The sequence below is a fragment of the Phasianus colchicus genome, chromosome 3 (genome assembly GCF_987193195.1).
Source record: "Phasianus colchicus chromosome 3, bPhaCol1.hap1.1, whole genome shotgun sequence".
Taxonomy (NCBI): domain Eukaryota; kingdom Metazoa; phylum Chordata; class Aves; order Galliformes; family Phasianidae; genus Phasianus; species Phasianus colchicus.
In genome coordinates this window covers 27,602,312-27,627,386 of record NC_143438.1, presented here as the reverse complement: position 1 = coordinate 27,627,386, position 25,075 = coordinate 27,602,312, and the positions used below count along the sequence as shown (strand labels likewise).

Here is a 25,075-nt window from a genome sequence, read left to right as displayed (position 1 = left end):
CTGTACACATGGAAAACAATGGTCTTTACAGAGAAGACCAAGCTCTTAGGCTTAATGTAGCATTGTATATGGGAGAAGAAATATGTCACAGTTGTCTAGAAGAGAATGAACCTTTCCAATTACTCTCTAAACACAGTTTTCATAGGGTAGCTTGCATAAATTCATGCACTAGCTATTTTGTTACATATCAAAATTGAAATTCTTACTATATATGTTGACAGAGTCTCAGCTGATGGAAGTAAAGCAATGAAACTTGGGTTGTTGTCTCTGGGGATGAGTGCACTGAAAGAAATAGTGCAGAAATCTAGCAAGAAACCTATAAAACCACTTACAAGTTACATTTTGTATCTGACCAATGTCTGTTTTGTTAATGGGAATACAAGAAACAGTTGAACAGAAATTAGCTTCAGTACAGAGTATTTTTCGTTAATACTCTGCAGCTAGCCTTTTTTTTTTTTTTTTTTTTTCCAGTGTGTAATCTTGTGCGGTAGGATGGGAAAATTGTGGAAGAAGCAAATGCTATCTCATTTTTCTAGACTATACAAGTAATAAGATATATTGTTATGCTAAACCACCATTCAAAGACACAATTTTCTAAAGCTGGAAGAGGCAATGATGTTTTTCCCACAAATGACATTGTCTCCAAATGAGTGAACAAAGAGTGATAATTCAGAATTTGATATATTGGCTAAAGTCAGAGTAGATTTGTGTTTGACAGTTAGAAATTAGCACAGTAGCTGTTTCAATGGACACTCTGAAATAAAATAGTTTCGAAATGTGTACAGCTATGTAATTAAGCAAAAAAATTAGACATGATGATTGAGCTGAAGTGGTAGATGTTTTAAGTTGAAATCTGTAGAATAAAATTACTAGTTTACATAAATGGAGATCAACAGTAACAATATATTCTAAAGAAAATAGAATTTGGTTAAGAATTCAAGTTCATGCCAAAAACAAACTATTGTTAAAAAAATAAGGAAGAAGCAAAATGCTGTTTTCATTCATATATGTTTATTTATTTAGATAATAAAGTTTTGAGTGAAAAAAAATTTTAAAGGTAGTACGTTGTCAAGAATTCTAAACTGGGATGTTTGCTTATCTTCTATGTTGATGTAAGTTGTACTTTGGCAATATAAGTCAAGCTGCCTTAAAATTGTTCTTATATATGCAACATGCTCAGAATGGTTTTTGTTGGATGGAAATGAAATTAACTCACTCATAGAAACTTCAGAATCAGAAAGATGTCCAAAGGTTGATCTACCTTCTGCCAGTCAATCTGGAAAAAAAAGAAAATGAGCTTGTGAAAGGCAAAACAAATTTGACATCAATGCTCTTAATTTCTACACAGTTCATTTCAAGAAGGTTTAGATGACCTAGATTTTTCTCAGCATAATTTGTAAAGAAGATCTATGATGTAAATGTGAGGCCAGTTGTTTGTGTCAGGATGGAAGTAAAGTTACTGATGGCTTTGCATTGTGGATTTCTTTCACTTCTTAATAATAGTGGAAGGGGAGGGGGAAGAACAAAGCATGCTTGAACATACTGACTTATATTATCTGTAAAATATGAAAATACAGAGTAAAATCTCTTGTCATTGTCTCAGTCTTGCAAATGGTTGGTTTCTCTGCCATCAGTTACAGTAATAAAGCCATTGTTCAAAGATTTCCACTTAATACCATACATAATTGGTTTCTAGGGAATGTCTATTGTCTTAAAGAAAAGATTCACCCAATATTTGTTCTTTTTCTCTGGGGATCTTTTTCATATTCATTTGCCTATGCTAAACAAAGAAACTAGTGTGAGCTATTTGAATATAAATGTCTTTCTAATGCAGCTAATTATTTTAAATGTTTAATGGAAGTCTCATGAAAATTGTTGGATAAGCTTTTCAATTAGAGAGAAGACTCGTTGATTGCATTTGAGCAAGATGTTTAATTGAGTGGACAACACAGAATAGAGGCATTTGGAATTTGTCTCAAATTATCTTATTTTAAGGAGATGTCTATAGGGAGTAGAAAGCTTTACTTCCCATCAGCTGCAAAGATAAGATGGCTTAATTGCAAGCTGAGTGTCTTAACAGCTTCAGAGCAGCAGCAACTTCCGTGTAAAATAATCTGAGGCAGATGTTGAATGAAGAAGTGGCATTTTCTTTTATGCAAGGTCTGGCACCAAATCTCTTAGCATTATGTTATCTAGTTTTATATCAGGAAGCATTTTTTTAAACTGTGATGTTGGTTTCAGCATGCTGCCTTGTATTTTAACTTAGAGATATTCATTGGCCTTTGATGAATTGACTTTTAAGTGTTTCTATATACCACTCTGAGCCCCTGTAGCATGACTCAGCACAAAGAGAAACACAAGATTCCTTCTGAACATCAGGCTGCACTTTTGTGCTGTTCAGGTGACTGAGCACCAGCACAGGCTCAGCCAGAGAGGTTGTGCAGTCTCTTCTGGGAAATCTCCAAAAACCACCTGGGCACGGGCCTGGGCACTTTGTTCTGGGTTTCTCTGATGGAGCCATTCTGTGATTGTTCTTAGGCTTTTATAACAGAAAGCAGAGGAAGATATGATAGTTTTGAAATGTATCACTTAGCTGTTATGCCCAACATTAAGGTTTGAAATGGTGATGATAAAGGCCACTGTTAAGTTATTTATGAATACCAAGTTATGAATACTGATTACTCTGAAAAGAATAATTTTTTTACTTAGCACACATCAACAGCCTTATGTATGGATGCATTATCAATGCAATTCACTTAATCATCTTGAGAGAATTCTGTTAAAATTTACTTTATTGGTGAGGGATTTCTGTGCTGTATATTTGAATCTCACTTGACTATCAATAGGAATGAAATTAAGAAATGGTATTGAAAGTATAACCAGCAAAACCAGAGAGAAACCAGTGATCTGATAACCAGTATAACTGCTGGGAATCTGGTCCAAAGCACTTAGCAGATCTGTTCTCAGAGGAGGGGGAAGGCTGCTGCTCAGGATCTGTTCCATGGCCAAAGGTGCTTTCATGCAGCTCACATGCAGGTCTGCCGAATGGCTTAGCTGTTGTAGCTTTAGCAAAGTAATCTTTTCAAAAGTTAGAATTAAAGCTGCAGACTCGCAGCCTATTGTTACGGTATGTGATGAGCTAGCTGCTTTGCCATTGCTCCAGGAAGGAATGCTTGGAAACCTCAGTACACCTGGGTGATAAGGGAGAGTTGCTGGGGGATGCTGCCATGAGTGTGATTGCACAGAGGGCCATTTAGTTGCGTTTGCTTTGCAGCTTTTGGTAAAAACTAGCTGAATCTTTTCAGTTCCTAATAGGCTGTGTTCAGATACTGAGCTCTTCATTTCTATAATGTCATGTATTGCTTGTTCGGCATCTTTTTAATTAGTGACATTTTATTTAGCCCAAATTAAATATGCCAGATGTAGCTGATTTAGTGGCTAACAATGATGAGCGAGGGGAGGGAGGAAGAGCTAACATTATATAGCCTTCTGTTCTCAAGGAAGTTTTTTATTTCTAGTTCCACCAGACAAGTTGGAGTGGTAACCATGGCAGCAGGGAATTTGTCCCTGGGAGCTCAGCAAAGGGTTGGCTTGTGTGGGTTTTTTTTTTTTGTTGTTGTTGTTTTGTTTGCAATGCTCCCGCTAGGAGGAAGGGGGTTACAGATGGGCCTGGAGTGAGCCCTTCAGAGGGACCTTGGGACAGATGCACAGAGATGAGTGGTGTGAAGCCTCCCAGAACTGTCCATGAGTCAGTCCCGCCAGTAAAGCAGTGGGACAGCCTAAGGGGAGATGTCAGAGTGTCTTGCTGACGTCTCTTTCTGCACTGGGTGCTTTGATGAAAGGCAGCTAGGCATTTATTAATCAATCTCTCAAATGGTTGTTTTTGTTTTTTCTTCAGTTGGGTTGGAAAGGAGTGAGATTTGTATGGGGCTTGCTTATTCAAGAGAAAATTTCGAGTTTAGTCATGATGACATATCCCCAGATTTTGCATCAGTCCTGGAAATTTTCAATATATCATTCTTGAATTTGTGGAAAACTATTGTTTTGCTCCAGTGTCTAAATTTACTACAAATTAAACAGTGGAGCGAACAGTTTTATGGAGCAGCGTCTGATGAAAGCAATTGTTGAAAATGAGAATTGTACGTGTACTGGGGAGAGGATGATACAAGTCCTCTTCTCCCATTGACACAAGCTTTCTCAGGCTCTTATCTGTAAAGGGTTCATTCTACTCACACAGTTGATGCATATGTAGTTGCACAAAAACATAATCCAAATGTGAGCAGCTTTGGAGGAGGCATTATTGTGTGCAACGAACCAACCTATAAAACATCCTGAATGTTGAAGGTAGCAACAATCAGCCAATGCTCATGGCTCAAAGTTACCAGTAGTGTGGAAGACTGTGAGGAAGGAGTTGATGGCCAGGCATCAGTGATGTTTTGCCTGCTGCCCCAGCTAAGCTGACTACAAAGCACCCTGATTTTGTTTGAGCAGGACAAACTCAGCCCTGTTGGGAAAATCTATTGTGAATTTCAGCTGAGGCTATCAGTGTGCAGGAAAATTCTGTTTCCAAGGTACACTGGAGTCTTAGCTTTTTCAGCACGCAGAGGCCATTAGCATGTGACTTTCAGTACTTCCAGTACTCTTCAGGTCAACACTGTTAAATGGTCATTGCTACTTGTGTGCTCAGAGGTCTTGTCCAGCCTTCACTAGGGGTCTTTGTACAGTTTTCGCCTTTTCTTCCTTTAGCTGGTGTTACCTTTTTCACTGCCCTAAGTTGCTCTCATCTTCATGTTTTCAAGCTCATGGACTTCTTAAAAAGTTTCAATTTCTGTTTTAGTTTCCAGCTTCTCCCTCTCTCCTTGCAGCTGAGTTGTAGCTTCCTGAACTGAGACATCAGCATCATTTCATTTGGATGTGGAGAGTAGTAAAATGACTCCTGGAAAGACAGATAATTTCTTCTTGTAATTCAGTACACCTCTGTACTTGTCGTGAACACTCTTCTTTATTCTGGTACTGTTAACTCTGGCAAGAGATGTTGGATTCAGGATCTGGGGCTTCAGCTGAGGACTTGGCTTAATTATTTTTTTTAGTTTCTTTTACTCCCCAGAGCTGCAGAAAAAACCTTAGGAACTCTACAGCTGCCTGTTTCAGGAAACAGGCTCAGATGCCCTATGTTTCTCCGCTTTTTCTTTTTTTTCTTGGAAGGATGGAGCAGAGAGGGTGGGAGTGGAGGGGAGGAATCATAGAATCATAGAATGGCCTGGGTTGAAAAAGACTACAGTGATCATCTAGTTTCAATCCCCTTGCTACGTGCAGGGTTGCCAACCACTAGACCAAGCTGCCCAGAGATATCCAGGACAGGGAAGAGGGTCTGCCTTTGCATTTGTAGTTTCTGATCATCTCTACATCTTCTGGGTCTCAAAAATATGGGACTTGCTTACATTTCTTTGTTACCAGTCTGTGTAAATTGAATTGCAGTAGTTCAAGGCCAGTTTCATAACTACCAGTTCTTAAAATAATGTATTTGTTTTGTCATGTTTGGATGTTCCCATTATAGCTTATTTGGCATCATCCATCGATGTTGGATTGGGTTTTATTTCTGCTACTGTGTCTACCACAGTCAGAAACCAGGGTTCTTACTATACTACGTAACAGGGAGCTACCCTGAAGATTTTCCCATGCACTAAAAATGAATGTGTTTTCTAATACTCATCTTCAGTTTCCAAAGGCATCTTAAAAAGTGGCTTCTGGTTTCTTTACCAACCTTATGAGACTGGAGATTGAGGGCTGGAGCTAAGTCTGATGGTATGTACAGCTCTTCATGGTGTTCCTGTGCTCTGCTCTGTAAGCTCCCTGCTCCTTTTTCCTCAGACAAGCCTGAAAGGGAAAGGGGATTTTGCAGGCTGCCCATGTGGAAGTTGTTCTTGGACTGCAGTAGGTCATAGTGAGAAGCTAAATGTTTGTTGCCAGACTCTATGCTGAGGTGGCTCTTTGGCTCAGAGCGTGGCCAGGGCTCTCAGTTGGCACGTGCCACAGCTGCTGTTGCTGCAGTGTCCAACTGGGAAGGAAGCAGCGGTCCAAGCCGACAGGGCCTGCACCATTTTTCTGAATCCTATGGAAGGCTGCTCCCTGGAGCCTTGTTACGCTGTCTGCCAAGCTTCAAATTAATGTGGTTCTTGTGGTCGAAAGCCTGTATAGCAAGGAAGATGTGGTAATAATTGTTTTTCTAAAGAGTAATTTATAATGACAAAACAATTTTAAATACTCGGTAACTAGCTTGGTTACTTAAGAATTTTAATCAAGAAATTATTAGGTTTTTTTATATTACCCTTTCTAGAATTGTTAGGGACTTAAATTGCATTTGCAAGAACTTTTTTACTAAACCTTTCTCTTGGAGCAAACTCAAGCAATAAATAATGCATTCTGTAAGCACAGCTGAGGAAGATTGCAAACTATCTAGGGATAAATTGCACAGTAAAGTATATGGCAGATAAAGGTTAATGCCATCAACACCACTTAATGTCTTCATTACATAATCAAAGGAGTGTAACTGTAACTATTTTTTTTTACTTACATAAAGGATCTAGAAACTAGAAAGCATTTTTGCATGAAAAGCAATTGCAGTTGGGAGGAGCTGTGTGGAGCGAAGAGAAATCATTTGCAGGCTGATGATCAAAAGTAATGGTAAGTGCTGAGTGGGGGAGGGCGCAGGCAAAGAGGAAAACGCAATGTGTCGGTGCTGTGACCACCAGTCTGGGCCTCAAATCAGGACTGGGTGAGTTGGCGGATGCGCTGCCTTCCCCCCTCTACAGCTGATAACTTTTTCAAGGCCTGTCTGAATTCCTTCCTCAGTTTTCTCACCACCAGTATACTGCAGATACCCAGAAGCTTCAGCAAAATTCATAAAGGCCTATTGTCATTCGGTTGCGAGGATTGAAAATCAGTCTCTCTCTTTTCTTTTACCTGTAAATTACCAGAGGCAAAGGAGGAATCGAGTGGGAAGACAGAAAAATGTCAAATAGGTCAAATGACTTAACTGAGCATGTGAGCATTAAACCAAAGTGGGAGAGAGAGAAATAGCTCTAGAAGATACTGACAGAAAATCAGTGTGTTGTCTGAATGTAGGCATGTAGCACTTAAATCTGCATTCTGCTATTTATTTGTAAAATATGGAAATTACAGGGTAGCAACTTGCAGTTTTCAAACCTTCAGCCTTCAAATATGTTGAGTACATGCTGGAATAAATCTTTTGTTGCACAGGCAGTACCTGCGTCATGAAAATGAGCATGATGCATTTTTTTCTTTAAAGCACATGGTGAAGTTCACACTTTTCCATGTAAACAGCTGAGATTTTCGAAGCCTTGGCACAATTATGGTGCAAGCCTAAGCTTATACAGAGGGCATTAGAACCTGAAGTTTTGAGAAGATGGAAACTGTAAGAACAGGTTTTGTCAGGTGTATCTATAACAAATGGCCATTTTCACACATGATTTTGAATGAGAAGAGAGAAAGCTTTGGTTTGTTTTCACAGTGTTCTAGTTTTAAACTTTAATCGGACACCAAATGTTCTCATCCTGTGAGTTCTTCTAAATGTGCTTTCTGTGTATGCAACAACACACACCGGATAATTTTTTTTAAGCTCAAATGTCAACAATTGCAGTCTGTAGTGATGCCAGTCGTGTAGGGAGACGTGTTTGCTTGATTAGTCACCAAGGCCTGAATCCAGGCAGTATAGCTTAAGGCATCCAACTGAGGTCCCAAGATAGGAGCCTGGTTTCTCTCTGCGGTGAGCAGAGACAAATGCCTTTATCATGTGCTTTAGCTCTTAAGTTACCCTGTCTGTCCCTGAGCTTGAAGAGGAATTTAACTCTCTAAAATTACCTGGGGTGAATCTGGGCCGGACTGTTTGTACATGAGCAGCTCTGAAATGCTGGCATACAAATATAGATTCTTAGTCGAAGAGAGTGTTAATCCCGCCATGTCCTTCTCTGCCCATCTTGCTGTGGTTCCCAAAACCTGTATTGCTGCTACAACCCTCAGAAATTTGATGGCTTTAATATTGGTGTTCGATGACTGCTGATCATGTGACAGTTCACCTTCATGTCACGTTGTTCTTTTGGCTCTTGGAAATGGATATAAAATTTGATACCCCAGCAAAGAGGGACAGAACAGGGATTTTATAACATTGACAAGTCTTTTTTTTTTTTTTCTCTTTGCTTTTGATTGCTACTTTGAATATGAAAGTCAAAGAGTAAGATCTTGATCTTACAACAATTGTTCTCCTTTGTTGTTCATAGGCTGCTAAATGTGTACCTAAATATAGTATATGCCAGATGAGAGAGTTAATGTTGCTATGAGAACCTTAACCTCAGCATTTCCTAGGGTTTTATGTTTGTATGTGGAGAGCAAAAAAGCAATGATCAAATAACTTACTTTTTTTTTTTTAATAAGTGCTGTCTAATGACTTGTATACAAGTGGTGCTATCTGCAAATTATTGCTATTACTGCTGCAGTTTGTTTGAAGGGCTTTCTTTCCTGCATAAGCTGTGCAACAAAGGAGGCAAAAAGAGCCACAAGGTTGACCTATATATTTATTTCATTGCAGCACTTGAAATTCCCTCACTTCACAAAGCTGTCTCACTGCTGCTGGGCACGGAGGGGGGGAACTGGGTGGTACTCCAGGGCTGGGGTTGGTTGAGCTGCTGCTTGCTTTGCAGGTCTGCACAGAATGTGCTTAAGGGGCTTTTCTTCACCAAAGGTTACAGCTCCAGGAATCATGCCTGGACTACCTTTCTGTTACAATTCAGCTAGGTAATTAGCAGTTCAAGAGAAACGTGCATGCAAAGCTGCAGTCTTTAGGGTTGACCAAAAGCTTCCCTGCACTTCCAGCAACTTTGATTCTACTCCTGTAAGCCCATGAACACAGAGAGCTTTCAGAAAAATGATCACATCAAAACGGTGCAATCTTGGTGTACCTGCCTGTGACATAAGTGCCATCAGGAATAAGTCACTCTTTCTGCTTGTACAAGGTACATGCATTTCAGTTCACTTTTCTTTTTTATTAACATCGTTGGTGGTATGCTTCTCAAGTCTGAACAAACAAGTGACATTTGAGGATGAATATCGAAACTTACTGGATTGATGTTGAGTTTGTGTGGCTTTTGGTACAACAGAAAGCTGAAATGACTCTTCCGGTGTATTTTAATGGCTTCCTGTGATATTTGGCTGTTACAAAGGAAAACGTGTGAAAAACTAACATACAGAAGCCTTTTATCCGCTAGGTTGCCATCAGATGGTCTCTCCTTGTCAGTGCTCTTTCCTTAGACTCAGCTGGGAGTCAGAGCCCAGGACAGCAGAGGTTGGTTGGCACTGGCATCAATTACACTGTAATCTGTTTCAGATTGTACAGTGCAAAAGCTGATCCATTTGCTCCGAAGACTGTCAGCATAACTTCTCTTCAAAGCCTAAGGGTTGGGTTTTTTTTTTGTGATAATTATATACGCTTTTAAGTTTTATTTTGCACAGAAAGGAAAGAAAATAGCACAAATATAAAAGTGGAGGAGGGGGAAAGTAATGTGATCGTGACACAACTGGGCTTACTTTTTTGTCCTCTCTTCTTGTGCATGCTGTTTGCATTACTTGATGCACGCAAAATACTCCGCTTGGTACTATGAGGTTGAGGAGCTGAGGCTGGGAGATGAAATAGCCATGAGGGTACTCCTGATACACAATCCATTATATGCAACTAGTGAAGTGGTGAATATTAATCTTCTTTTAAATTTTTAATTTTTAAGCCTTTGTCTTTAAAACAAACAAACAAACAAACAAACAAACAAAAAAACCAAAAACAAAAAAAAAACAAAACCGGAGGGAAGAATTCCTCGCAGAACAATGGCACAGTCTGTTATCTGCTCCTCTGCGCCGTAAAGCACTGAATGTTCAGCCAATATAGTGCTCTGGTTGGCTTAGCATTCTTAACCTTAATTTTGAATAGAAGGTGCCTTGTGCTGCTGACGTAATTGGGGCCTTTTGTAAATCACTGTTGCAAGCAGTGCTGTTGTATCTCACTGCATTTCTTTGAGGGATGCAGGGCAAAAGTGTCAGTCTAACTTTCTGAACCGCACTGCAAGCTAGGCGATTTCATTATTGCAGTTCTGCTTCATTTTCTTTTGCTGATATTAAGTTCCAAATAAATTTTGCAAGTGAAATAATATTTCTGATGGAAGAAGTTTGACTGGGGATCCCTTCATGTCTTTAAGTGGTTAAAAAAAAAGGGGGGGGGGAGGGGAGATATGATAGGGAGCGTGTGAGGGTTGGATTGAACCAACTCCCTTCAGGACCCCTCTGCTAGTGAAATATTGTTATCTGCCTCTTTTGTTGCTGGAAGTGTCCAAAAGTTTTGAGCCGAATCCTTACTGTGAGTCGGTGGCTCTGCTGTGGCTGTAGGTCGTGCTCCGCAGCACTCTGCAGGGCAAGGCATCTTCTTACACTTTGCATCAGCCTCTCTGGGACCTTGGCGGTCTCGCCTCTGCAGAGGGATGGGGTTTCACCTCGCTCCTCTCTCTTGTCCTCTGTTGTAAGTTCAGCTCAGGCCGTTCCATCTGCTGATGGAGTCTTTTATATCCCTGATGTCAGTGGCGATACGCGGCCTTGCGCTGTCCTTGATGGCAAACACAGCACTATTAATAGTCAGTGATGTTAACTTCTTAATTCCTGCGTGCAGCCTGCCCCTTGGCTTTAAAGGCACCATGACGGAGCACTGCTGCGACCAGCCGTGGCCATAAGCGTGGTGGGCTCGTGTCTGTGCAGTGCGATGCCAGCGTGCTTCCCCAGAGCTGGTGTCAGGTGCATGCAGGGCGAGGAGGGATGGCTAGGAGCATGAGGAAGTACGACCTGCGTGGGTCTGAAAGACAGTGGCAGGTTTCTTCCATTGGCCGTACCCCACCAAGTCTTGCCATTCGTAGCAGCAGGGTGGTTGTACAGCTTACTTTGGTATGAGAGAGGCACCCTTGATAGAAGAGCTTTCCTCCTGCCTGGAACCGGTCAGCAGCAGGCAGTGGGTGCAGCCTCAGCCCCCCGGGCCCAGCATGGCCTAGTGAGGAGCTGCTTGGGCTGCTTGTGAGGGACAGCACCCACTGGTGTCCCTGCACAAAGTAGCAGGGAATTCCTTTCACTCGTATCATTCCTTTTCAATTGATTGTGATGGGAAAGTAGTCAATAAAGAAATTGAATTAAATGGGTATTATCGCCTCCTCTTTCCCCGCAAACTCGAGCAACAACTTTCCGTCTCGCTCGCTGTTGGCTTTGCGGTTTGCCGGCCCGATCGGAGCGCTCTTTTTTAAAGACAACTTTTTGCTGTCCGGGCTGACTCCTCCCTCTGGGCTGCAGCGGCTGCGGGGCTTCCCCTCCCTGGAACTTTTCGGGCTGCCAGAGGGGTGCCCGCAGGCCGGCGGGCGCGAAAGCGGGTTTCCTTTGTAAGTTTTTTGTTGTTGTTGTATGGGAGGGGTGGGGGGGGAGGGGGGGCGGGAATAATTTGGAAGTCTGATAGTGTGTGGGAAACGATTACATCAGTCAGAGGGAGGGCTAGGATTGGTCTGCGCGGTGTGGTTTGATTCACTACCGCAAAGGTTGCGTGTAACCCTTTGAGCGGAGCTCGGCGGGGCCGCTTTGCTCCGCAGCCCGGGCAGGGAGGCGACAGGTGCGGAGCGGGCAGGGCCGGCCCGGCCCTGAGGCCGGCAGCAGAGCAAACTCTCTGCCAAGAGGCGATCGGTGTTTAAAATGCCATCTTGTTCTTCCGACTGCTGCCTCTTACGTGCTGCTGAGGTAAGATTTTCCGTCTCGGATTACCCTCCGGGTTTTTGTTAGGTTTGTCTTCTCTGGCCAGAATGCGGCGTTGGAAGCGGGGAGTTCCTCTCCAGCGTCAAGCTGCGGGCTGGTGGGGGATGTAATTCCACAGCAAGTGTGTCTGTGTCGTCTGTGTCTGAGCAGAACAATGCCAAGAGGAGAGCATCTGTGTAATCCAGGAGGTGGGGAGAAGGTTCCTGACTTGCTCTTTCTCTCTTTTATTATCTGGGATGTGTGGGTCAGGCAGGTTTGGTTCCGAAGCACTCGGAATCCGGGATGGAGAAGTCGGGAAGGGAAAGCACAACGTGTGCTGAGCCACGCGTGGCAGTTCCCCGGCACGGCAGCCCAAAGTTAGCGGGGCTCCACAAGCCATTTTCTCCCCAGGGTCCCGGCCTGCCGCTCCGCCAGCGTCCAGAGGCCTCCAACCACACCGACAGGAGAACAGCGGGTGCCCGCCACGTCTGCCTTCCTGCACCCCAGTACCCTGCAGGAGCGCTCACTCCCTTCATTCTGTTTCACATTTGCTTTCCTCGCACAGCCTGATAAAGAACCTGCTGCCGGCTTGTTCCTGTCTATGTGGTCCTATTAACGCTGCTTCATCTTTGTCTGGTGCAGGGAGGCACTGGGGGAGGGGCAGGAGGCCAAGGCCTCGCCACCAGTGCTGCCCAGTGCCACCCAGTGCCACACGCCCACCTGACGTGCCCCTGCTGCTGCTCCCCGAGCCCAGGCACAACGAGGACACGCTCCGTCCGGCGGCGGCCGTGCGGTTTGCCTCTTTCCAGAGCTGCTGATCTGTAAGTGTACCCTTTATGTTGCAGGATGTAAAAGTCTTTAGTGAAGATGGAACGAGCAAAGTGGTCGAGATTCTAGCAGACATGACAGCCAGGGACCTCTGCCAGCTGCTGGTTTACAAAAGTCATTGTGTGGATGATAACAGCTGGACTCTAGTGGAGCATCACCCTCACCTAGGATTAGGTAGGGAATGGTTAAAGGGGTGGCGTGGTTACCTGGGGACGTGACGGGTGGTTCATGTGAATGCGCTTTCAGCTGGATCGTTTCCTTTCTGCTGCTTTTATTTGTGACGTTAGCTGAAGCCACATACGTGCCTTTGTGTATTGCAGTTTGTTGTGTTAAGCCTTTCTCTTGTTTCCCATCTTCTATTTTTATTTTAAAAAATAACAGTAACTGTCTAATCCTCACGCTAGAGCTCTGTTGCTACCTTGCTGCGTCTGAAGCTATTGCACATAAACAGCTTAGGCAAATTAAGCCTGATCCATGGAGCTGGTCTTGTGAACAGCTCAGCTCATCACCAGTCGTAGCCCTGGACTAGCACACTCGGTTTCACATGCCCTCAGCAGTGCTTATGAAAGCTGGAGTGGGGGCTGGAGGAGAGCAGGGGGCAGCCAAACTTGACCTGGGGAAGGAAAAGCAATGGCACCACCAGGTACATGGGCAGACCCCAGACCAGTGGTGGCATCTGCTCCCCAGGCAGCATTCTTCACCTGACTGGAATTAAGGTGTCATGGTTACAGTTCCAAGAAGGCAGCAAGAAGAAAAACTGTGGGGAATTAAATAACACCGCAAGTCGGTTTAATTACAGAACCCGAAAGAATCTTGTGTTATTCAGTCTTGCTTTTCCTGTTATTTTGTGGCTCTGATGAGTTGCGTGGCTGTGATGCACAGCATGCGACTATATATTGCTCAGATGTGCTGTCTAAAATTCTTCCATAGGATAACGCTTTAGAAAAGTGTAGCATTTGGAGTATTAGTCGAAATGCTTAATGGTGAGTCTTTTTCTAGAAAATAAAGGAAGACAAACTGTAAGCTGCAGTCAACAGCACTAGGACTGTGACTGCTGTCTGTAGCTAATAGAGTTCTTTAGTTCTAAAAACGCAATTCAGAATCCTTATGAATAAAAAAGAATTTGCTGGAAATGTAGTGCCCCACGTTGACATTGCTTAACACAGATTCACTGCTCCACAGAATAGCACTCGAAAAAAGAAAGAAAAAAAAAAAAAGAAAAAAGAAAAAAGAGGAATCGTTGGATATTCTGATTATTCAGGGATTTTAATTGAGTATCTCTCCTAATATATAAATCTTTGAAAAAATTAACAGGAAGCGTTTGTATATGGCTATGGTATACTTTCAGTTTTGAGGATGTAGGATGAGGTGAAGAATTAAGGTATAAATTACAGAATCTTTATGTCCTTTGCTTCATGTGCCATATGCACACTTGAAACAGCCTTTACAAATGTTGAGTTTTATCAATGCTCATTAAACTACCAGGCTCCCTTTTGCTATATTCCCTTTCCCATCATTGCTGATTACCAAGGTATTGTGTAAACAGAAGCCTTCTCCTTTGTAACCAACATCCTTCTCCTGCCAGATTCATTCAATGATGCCACAATTCAGTGTTTGTGACATCACAATAGCTTCCATGGTGACTAATTGTGCTGTCAAACTCTGGTGTGTGACATCTCTGAATGAAACGGGCAGGAGGCTGATTAGGAAATCAAAAGCTTCTGTTTACACACAAATAACTTGGTAATTAACAATGATGGGAAAAGAGCAAGATACTTATCAGCCGCATTTATATACATTAGAGCCTGCCTGTCTCGGGGCTCTCGCTCTCAGAGGAGCACAAAGGCTGTCCCACAGAAGTAGGGGTGTAGGCGATGACGCCAGCAGCCACCAGACTTTGTCCCCAGGCTCCATAGCTGAAGGCCGCGCAAAGCAGCGCATTGTTTGAGGGCGTAAAGTGAAGGTTTCAAGTATCGAAAAGACACTATACAGAATTTACATGTTTAGTGTTTGAAGAGATGTGGGCAGAGAAGGGGATAAAAATTCATCTTTTGGGGACCAAAGCATTCACTACATATGTTGATACGCAGTGAATTTCATATACCAGCTTCTAGGCGTTCACCCTCTTGTGGTTGCAGTTTGAGTTCTGCTATGTGGCTGCATACTTTCAGGTTCTTGGTGACCTAAGTACCTCCCTATGTATGTCAAATACTGTCAGATCAAGGTACTAATCTCCTCACCTCAGGTGAAGATACCAGTAGCTGACCGAAGTTCCATATTTGTCCCTCTAAAATTAAGATAGCACATCTGATGTAGCAGAAGTATGAAGCAGTGATGGATTGAGACTTAGCAGTGTGGAAGGAAAAATGTTTTCAGAGCAGCGAGAATCCTGTGATCCTGTGTTTCTATAGAAGACACATTGAGATATCTTTGCTGACTTGATGCTGGAGGTGGCAATCCAGAAGCCCAGCAAAAGAAGCAAATTCCTTTCATTTAACATCTTTTTCTTGGGCTTCCTGACGTTGGTTTCAAAAGAGTTCTGTTTGCAGAACCAGTTCATCTTTTAGTACTGGGCAGACGGAGGACAAGACTAAATCTTCAGTGCCACTGTGTAGTTATCACTATGGTGATCTTCTAGGTCCCAGTTTTTAAGGAGCCTTCTTCTAACTGGTTCCTTTCTACACATACTCAATTGTCTTCCAAACAACATGCATGCTTGCAAATAGCAGCTATTGGATTGCACAGATTATTTTTGCTTTCACTGGAGGCAATGGTGGCAATCTGTTATGAGACTTGCTTAGATTTGACATGTGTAAATGATTGCTGCTGCTCTTTGCAACTAGTATCTATCTAAAATGCTTTGTGGTCAAGATGTAAGCAGTGTGAAACTTGATCATGTTCTTTCATTTGTATCTGGAAATATACCCAAGCTCTTCTTAAAATGTGCTGATCTCCTCGTGTTACTCCAATCTTAACTATCATTAATTTAGGAAGGGGATGAGATATCTGTATTAGAAATTAATAGAAATAATAATGCAGAGTTTCATGTATATATTTTTTGTTTACACGTGTACTGAATGTGATTTGCTTTAACGTGAACAAATTAAAAGTGTAACCCACACTGCTTGCTAAAATACAAAAACAGGGTGGGCTTCTTCACAATAATTATGGGACATGCCTGTGTGTTGTTCAGTATGGAATCTGACTAATTTTCCCACCTTGTGTCAGTTCCACACTTCTGTATATGTCTAGTTGGTAATGGAGGGCAGTTTGGAGGAAAAAAGAAGTATGTTCTGTCTCTCCAGTACCTGCTTAGAGGAGACTGAATTGATCCTATCTGATAAGGAAAGAGATATTTCTGGTCACTTGTGCTGCAATGACACTTGAAGACAAACTGACCAATTGAACTTAACAGGCTGACATCTGCGCTTCTGGTTTTGTAGAAGAAAGCTCAAAGCAGGGCTGAAGTTTAGTTGCTGGCATGTCCAGTGGCATTCCATACCACTTTTACTAACCAAGTACAAATTGCCCAGGACTTCCAAATGTTCAGCCATAATGGAATAGTAGCAAGCCATCCAAGACTAACTGCCTTTTACACACCTGATCTATGAATGCCAAACTGACTACTGTTCTTCTGTACTGCAGAAGAAAGGAGACATGGTTTGTCCTTGCCTTTAGGCAATTCTACAGTGTGTTAGGAAAGCAAAGATCACAACTTTGTGAGGTAACAGAAGCATCCACCAGTAGAACATTTCTTTCAGGGTTCATATTGTGATGAAGATTACTATCAATATAACTTAGTGAATTTTTGGAGCAAAAAAAAAAAAAGAAAACCAAACAAAAAAAACCCCTACATCAGAAAGACCATCCACCCTTTAAGTCCCACCATTTTCCTCATGGTGTGAAGAGAGGAGATTTGACCTAAGCGGTTTTCTCAAACCATGACAAGAGCAATAAATCAGTGGCAGTATTTGAAACTTCACCTGTGAAGCCTCTAGATAATGTAGAGGGATTCAGGTGATGAGGACTCTGGTAGTATGAAATGCCGTTACGTTATATCAGTGGTAGTGTTCCAGTGTACATTAGTCAAAGAACTATCCCTAAAAGTGGTGTTATGGCTAATGCATTAGGAAGCAGCTCTTAATGTAAAAGCCACCAAATGTGGAAAATTTTCAGTGTTAACTTGTTGAAATGCAATCTGTAGCAAAGCTGGACATTGGAAAAGCATGGCAAATTCTGAGTTCATCAATGAGGTGGTGATGACTGACAGTCTAAGTGCAGACGAAAGACAATGGGATCATTCAGAGAGGAGTTAAATTTTCAAAGAACTTAACGTCATTATGCCAACTCAGATAATTCCTGTGACATAAAAGAACATGCTGCTTTTTGAGATACCAGTTGCTCTATATCCAGAATATTCCCCAAAAGAACCTGGGTGGCTGCTTGGTATTTCTAATCGTGAGAATGCAGGGATACAGGAATATGAAGTGGGGAAGGGGCTATCCAAACTTTTTTGGTCAGCCAGTCATGTGATTCGGATAGAGCTATGTGAAAGTCATTTTTTGTTTGACCTCACTTTTTATTCCCTATTATATATGAGAGGAAAGTACTGGCTACGAGACTTTTGAAGAACGTTACATATTTTCTTAGAAACTTTTGAAGATTTGCCAACATAATGATTTCATTTAGTAGTGTACACTTAGGCCAGTTGCCCTCTTTTGAGTTACTGCTTTCAGTGAATTGGATTTGTTAAGCTATCTGATCATGCTTTGATGTGTCATTCTTTTGACCAAAGAAGTAGTGGTTATGGGGAGTTACCTTGTAACCAAATGTAGAGCAGAAAATTGCCCTGTCATGTGTACAAAACATTTGTCTCTGTCAGTATTCTTGTAAAGTAGATCCTGTGACCTTTTTCATAATAAACCCCATTGTCTAGCATCTACAATAAAGGCCTGAAGTTCACCTTGAAATGAACTATTTTAATAGAGCGTAGTCAAATAAGACACTGTATTTCCACTATAGTTCAAGACCTAACAGTGGCCTTTTCACAGTTTTTCCCCCTTAAATCTTTCCACGTTTCCAGTTCCACAGCAAATAGAAGAAAAAACAAGGCAGAGATTAGTGTGTATTTTTTAAGCTACTGACAGACAATGAAGCACACAAAAAAATCTTGCTTCTTCTTTTCTCAGAAGTCCATTCTTGTGTAGCCCCAGCGTAGGGTATTTTTAACAAACTCTGCCATGTTGCATTAAACTTCGTAATACTTAAGCCCTCGTTCTTTTAAAACCTCATGACAGTATGATTTGAGAGCTATAAAATGCTTTGTTAACTTCAATAAAGATAATGGAATTATACTAAGTTGCTTTCACTAATATTCTCTGGAAGTTTATTTTGCTTCTTTTTCTAGTTGGTTGTGTGTTAACATTATGTTCTTTTTCCACAGAGAGATGCTTGGAAGATCATGAGCTCATAGTTCAAGTTGAGTCCACAATGGGAAGTGAAAGTAAATTTTTGTTCAGGAAGAATTACGCAAAATATGAATTTTTCAAAAATCCCATGGTAAGTCTTTCTACTTTGTTGTTTGTACCACAGAGGAGAATGGGTTGCAGTAACAGAGATGGGCACTGCTAGGTCTTAGAATATCTATTTAAAAAAACAAAACAAACAAACAAAAAAACACAACAAAACCAAACAGAAATCTTTCCAAAGAAATTGTAAGTGATGTATTCTATTCCCAGCCTAAAAGCCTCAACTGTTTTTCTATGTTGAGGCTTTATATACTTGCTTATATACTTGTTCAAAAATCACCATTGCTGTGTTGGAGTGTGACCAACACAGAACAATCTTTACTGATTCAAGAAAAACATGCAAAAGTGAAATTTTCTTATTCTTTCCCAAAGTTCCTTGATTTGATGCAAGTTGATCAAACAGTATACAGTTTTTATATATATATATATATAAAATTTTTAATTTCTGAGAGTAATACTAAAAAAATCTCTTTGTAACCCCTTGTTATGTACAAGGAATTTACAATTCTTCATTATATATATATGTTGAACGTTGTCTCCCATATGGCTGTGCTTTACTAGCGTGCTCTGCCTTTGCTACTTGTTGAAACTCACCCTCTCCATGCCCTCGTGTTTATCCATGTTAGAAAAGTAAGTGGTATATCATAACTGTGTGTAACACTACTCTTATCATGCCCTTAGAATGATGTAATTTCAACTGTCTGCAGTGTAGTTGCTTATTTCGGAATTACTTCTCAGATTTTATCTGAACAGTTAAGTGGGAGCAGGCAAGTGATGTGAACCTATGTCAGTTGGTGCAACCCATCTAAACAGTTGAAGGGAGGACAATCTAAAGAAGGTTTAGATTAGAACAGATTTTGTGTCAGTCTGGCATTTCTGGTGCCAGAAGCAAGAAGATACCTGAGGTCACATGAAAACTCATTGCAGAAGTTATTGCAGGTGAGAAATTAATTTCCTTTCTCATGGACACTCAGGCACAACTGCTGCATCCTCACATATGTTCTTCCACATACGTTTGTCATTTCTTAGTGCTTGCTTTAGAACCCATGCCTTGATTTACTGCTTGAAACCTTGCTGCACACAAAATGTTTGTAATTTTGCACTTCTGTTGAACTTCCCATCTGATAACCAATGAGCACCTGAGTGTTTTACAGAACGTTTGGTATCATAAGAGCTAGCACGTAGTTTAATGTGGTATGCTTTAATTAATAACAGAGTAGGGGAGTAAGACGCAGAATGCTTGGCATTCAGTCCCAGACTCTTGCAGTCTGAGAATAAATCATTCTTTTGGTTTAAGAATGCAAACGCTTCCTATCCATTGCATTAGCTATTGCCATATGGCACTGTTTCTTCTCAAAGAAGCTGGTAAATGTTAGCTTTCGTAATTCATTGTGCAACCTACCTGGCAGAAGAGTGATTTCTCTTCAGTGCTTCTCTTTATGCCTGAAAGACTGAAATCTATATTGCCTGAAGAGTGGTAATGTTTTCAGCTAGAACATTTTTTGTTGTTATTCATCGTGTTGTAGTCATTTTATTTCAGGCATTTCTGCATGTCTTCATGCTTGAAATAATGTTGAAATATTTCAAGACTGATTTAATGGAATTGTACTGAATTACATGAGCATTTTTAAACATGGTAAAAGAAAAGGAGAAGGAAAAGGAAAAAAATGTAAATCAAGTAATCTGTTTAGTAAGGAGCTGTTTGACTTTTGTGATGTAAAGATTCAGCACGAATGAGATATTGTGAAGAAAGCCTGAAAATTAAAATGTCTGCAGAAGCACCCTGTTTTTGTGTTAGGCAATATTTGCTTTGTGATGACAGGATGGGGGAGAAGAGAATAGATGCTTACTTTGACATTATTCAAATGTAGCATACAAAGCAGGGAATGTGACATCAATCAGAATCGTTGCATTTGTCCTTTTTAAGTTTTTAGTATTTCATTTCCTAGAACACACAGCTGACTGGTCGTTACAAGAAAAAATATTGGGCTGTTTTATATCATCCTGAACTGCAAATAGATATAAGAGTAGGTTTTACAAAAGATGGATTGAAAAGTTTGAAGTCCTGAGTGTAAGCTCACTGTTGAACAACCATCTGAAAGCATCAACAGTCACACATAAGCCTTTTTTCATACTTAAAATCTGTGAATGGCAATTCTTGTGAAGTGTTCTGATGGAACTGAGCAAGTTTTAGGTTCGGGCAGATGCAACGCCGAAGAACTCTATTTTGAATAAAAGGAGAGTACTACTGAACGTAAAAGTACTTACTGGAGATTCTGCAGCATTTCCACATGAGATCTCTTTTAATGCATTTTCATCCTGTTTGGCTCTGCAAGTTAGAGATATCCTTTCATTTCTCCTGTTCTGCAGGCAAGTGGAGTTACAGAGAGTTTGTGATAGCTTTCCTGGATAGAGAGGTAAACACTGAAATTCAGTGACAAAATGTGCAATAAACAAGAGATGTTGAGTACCCAACCTGCAGGACCACTTTTCCTGTCCCTCCCTAGAAAGTAGAGGCCTTTAAAGACCCAGAAAGCCCTCAGGAGAAGAGGAAGCATTGGGAAAATGAACTTAGGAAGTACTGTGTACAAGATGTTTAAAAATCCAGATTCTGGCTGCATGGCCTCATGGCTTACAGTTTTGGTGACCAGAAGGAAGGAAAGAATGGCACTTAAAAGCCCTGGTATTACTTTGTGTGAAAAGAGATCTCCAAGTTTATTTAAGAATGATAGTTTGATAAAATTATGACTGGAACAAAATTTCACTGATTCTATATAAAAATGTTCAAATATAGTATGACTTACATTTGTTTTCTTGTGTTTAGAATTTCTTTCCAGAGCAAATGGTTGCCTGGTGCCAACAAACAAATGGCAGTATTCCACAGTCACAACTTTTGCAGGTACTGTAAGTTATCTGTGTGCACAAGGTTTTGGAACTGTAAGGTAGAGGTTAGGGGAAAGGGGAGGGGGAATTCAAAGGTCTAGAAATGGCTGGTTGGGGAAAGACTGGTTAGTTAGCATGTATTATTAATGTTGAACCTGACAAAGAGCTAACTCATTGGCCTTGAAATGTAAGGTACAAAAAGTATTCATAGCTGCATTCATATGTATTTGTTCCATGGTTATTGAGCTTTCTCAGGTGAATGCTCTGTGGGTACCCACAGGCAGCCACCTCTGTATTACTGTCACAAAAGGACTTTCTCTCCTTTTCTAGTGTTTCTGTGCTAGTAGCTGCTACCCCCCTTGCTGACTTCTGTCAGTAGTTCAGATAGAAGTCCTAGATTATGCTTTGGATTCCTAATCCTTACACACCAAAGTAAGTGCATGCAGATAGTCACAGAAAACTAGGTGTAATATTTGTGAAGTTACCCCACATAAAGCTTCCCGGTCCAAATTACAGGTGTGTGTACCCTGTGTATGTGTGTTGTTAGAGTTCTGTAATCTGGGTGGCAGTGACTTGTATGTGCCCTGAGTTTTTACTGAAGTTTTGATGTCACTGTACAGTTTCTTGCTTGCTCATGAAGGAGCTGTGGTGCAGTCAGTTAATCTTTGAGGACAATGCAGAAGGGTTACCACCCTGACCTGTAGCTTGTTCACTTAAACCTTACATTAAAGCACGCCATCCTAAACCATCTAGTCAAATCTTCTTCACCTTAAGTCTTTTTCTCAAACAGGAGACATTTAACTCACAGGTGTGTTGAGGCCAAATTAAAACACACTGTTAAATAATACCATATTCAGTGTGTAAGACAGTGGTGTCTGGAAGATGTGAATAACATGTACCATGAATAGCACGGGAAAATTATAAAGCAGAAGGCTCAAGTATATGAAGAAAGTACAAATAACTGTACTGATTTCTGTCATTTTGCACATGTGCAAATTCACACTGACCACTTGGTAAAATTGAATTTTCCACTCACTTTTGAACTAGTTTGCTCATTTTGACCTCTAATCACTTTAAAATCTATTAAATACTGGTTCCATTTTCACCAAAAAGAGCTTAATGCACTAGCATGCATTTTTGGGGGAAACAAAAAGATAGTTTCTGTAATTAAAAATGAAAGTCACGTGCAACAAAGTCAAATGTCCTTGGGTCAACTTTGCACTCGTACTTCTCTAATTAGGACCCAGCTTTTCATGGTGCGCTAAATACTTCTAGAGCAGGAACTTCTCCTTCATATTGCCACGCAAGTACTTCATGGCCTACTTACTCAGTCTGGGTAATCTGCAGGGACGTGGGCCAGAGAGAAAGCACTCTTAATGGGCAAGCACTTTCCAGTGCTTCATCTTGTGGTTATCAGGAACCCAAACTGGTAGGAATAGAAGTGAATACACCTTGGACTCTTCAGCAGTGTTAAGTGTGGAATCAAATTTGCTTGTTAGGATGAGGAGAAGGACTGACTAAAAGACCACGAAATTTTGGAAAGTTTGGAGCCTAACGCAATTTCATAGGAAAACTGTACAACATTGTGAAATAGGAGAGTTGATTCCAGGAAGGTTCAGTTAGGTGCAGTCCCGGAAAAGCGTTGACTCATGGGGATTAACAGTGCAAGAGATTTGGGCAGAGAGCATGGATACATTCTCTTTAGTTTGTTGTATAACTGTAAAAATCAATCTTACTTAAGACATTTATATTAAATATCCCTTTGTTTTTAAAAAAAACATACAACTGTTTTTCATAATTTCAGTGACCATTGTAATTTGTTGAAGGTAAACTTCCTGCAATCTAGTAGTCATTAAGCATGTTGCATCCAAGGCTACCTCAAACATCGAGTGTATGAGCTGGTTTTTTAGTTACACAGAATATAGCAAAGAAATAAAGCATCATGTCAGAATATCATGTGCAGCTTTAAGAGCTATTATTTCTAGTCTTAACAATAGCATTAATAATGGTGGGATCTGTTTTCTCTGATGTTAGGCTTGCTGAGATATACAAAAATCTTGCATCTTAGTTTACTTTTGGTTTTACCTACCTGGACTATAACTTAGCTGCCTTTGGAGAGAATATTACCTTCCTTTGGTCTCTAATTTCCAGAGCTGAGAAGATGATTTATAGTATAAATAGCAAGAAATTTGACTATGCTTTTCTAGTCTATCTAGTTAGATAAGATGTTGGGAAGGGAAATGAAAAACGAGTACATTTTAATGCAACTAAGAATTCTAACATAGGGCAATGGTTTTTGGTTTGTTTTCTGTGAGCGTTGCCTACCAAATAACACCAAAATACAACATTTCAGAGGCATCTAGACCAACAGGTTTTATGAATTTTTCTTCCTATTACATGAATTCATTAAGAGTTTGGCATTTAAATTATTTACCAAGCTCTCTGTCATTTAAAAATCTAGCCCGCTGTAGTAAAGGAACAATCCATCAACTGGCTAACCATAGTTAATACTTCCTTCCTTTGACATACGGCAAATGAAATGATTCCATATGTGGTCCTTCTAATTATGCCAAGAACTTAACTTAAATACTTCTGGATCTGGAGGTGTAGTATCATTGCTGACATTTATTTTACTGCTCTGAGTTTCTATTTGAGTTATGTACTCTGTTGTCACAGAATTGCAGGGGTTTGGAGGGGCCTCGGGAGGTAATCGAGTCCAACCCCTGAGGCCTGTCATTCCTCTTGCCCTGGGAGAGGTGCATATATGCTGAACAGGACTTTGGTTTGGGAAATCCTGCAATAGGCTGTTCCCACTCTAAAACTTTGGATGAAGTTGGGCAGATTTTGGCCAATATTTCTAAGTTAGATTAGTTGGCTGAATTGTATGGACGAGATATTACTTTCTTTAAATAATGAATATGCATGCTTTGGGTCCTTTCAGGTCAAGCACAAGTAGAATGAGGATACAGAGAAGGATTTATTCTTTTGGAGATTTAAGTATTCACACAGAAAACAGAAAAATGTCATGAACTTGAACTGATTGTTTTTACCATACTATAGAGAAACCTGCTGTATAAAAAACACTGAGATTCTGCTTCAGAAACACCCTAATTAAGGCTCCTGCTTCACATCTGCATTCAAACCAGTCCAACTGTAGCTGCCAATGGTTGTTGCTGTTCTGTGCCCCTGGCTGTGCAGCCAAATTACCTCGAGTTGAAACTCTGTGGAGACTGGATGTCTCAGCACGTTTCATTTATCTGTCAGGACATCAACTATTCTGGGTTGGGGAGGGTTTGAACAGTAGTTCATTGGGCTTTGCATCACTAAAGCTGCTAGTCATGGCATAAAGGAAATGGCAGAAAGTTAGCCAGGTAGATGTGATAGCAGGAGAAGGAATGTCCATTTTGGCTGTAAATCAGTTTAAACATGTAGGTTAATTTAAGCATATAGTGAAACTAAGCCCAAAGTCAATGAAGTGACTTGCAATTTGCCTGTCTTTTCTGCAAAGAAAAATGTCAATTTTATGATAAATGTGTAGGACAGTTATCACGTCTGTTTTCTTCTTCAACAGAACTTTCTAAACTCCAGTAGCTGTCCTGAAATACAAGGTTTCTTGCATGTGAAAGAGTTGGGTAGGAAATCATGGAAGAAATTGTATGTGTGTTTGAGGAGATCAGGACTTTATTGTTCTACAAAAGGAACTTCAAAGGTAAGATTAAAAAAGAAATTGCACACTACTAGCATGTGAAAGGATTTTCTTCTTTTACAGTGAATTTTTTTTTTGCTGCTTTTTTTTTTTAATATTTGCACAAAGTGTTTCCCTTTTTATTGCATAGAAAAGGATAAGCAAACCGTGATCAAATGAAAACAAGTCTTTGGCTCTCAGTTTATGACAGTGGCTTTGTAACTTTGTTATATAACAAAACCAACCTAGCCAGACAACAGAATTGTGGTTGCTGAAGTCATCCTAATAAGGTTAGCAAGAAAAATCCTACCCTTCAAACATGTTGATTAATTTA

At 40.7% G+C, this 25,075-nt stretch overlaps 1 protein-coding gene across 6 annotated transcripts in view; it reads left to right on the top strand.

The window, feature by feature from the left end:
• GRB10 (growth factor receptor bound protein 10) overlaps positions 1-25,075 on the top strand; it is a 143,527-nt gene that overhangs the window by 100,221 nt on the left and 18,231 nt on the right. For all 6 annotated transcript variants that reach the window (XM_090137156.1, XM_031589165.2, XM_031589166.2 and 3 more), the window contains 4 exons: positions 12,663-12,819; positions 18,089-18,204; positions 20,998-21,072; positions 24,628-24,765. In XM_090137156.1, the coding sequence (XP_089993282.1) occupies positions 12,663-12,819; positions 18,089-18,204; positions 20,998-21,072; positions 24,628-24,765 (486 nt within the window). The remainder of the gene's footprint in view (positions 1-12,662; positions 12,820-18,088; positions 18,205-20,997; positions 21,073-24,627; positions 24,766-25,075) is intronic.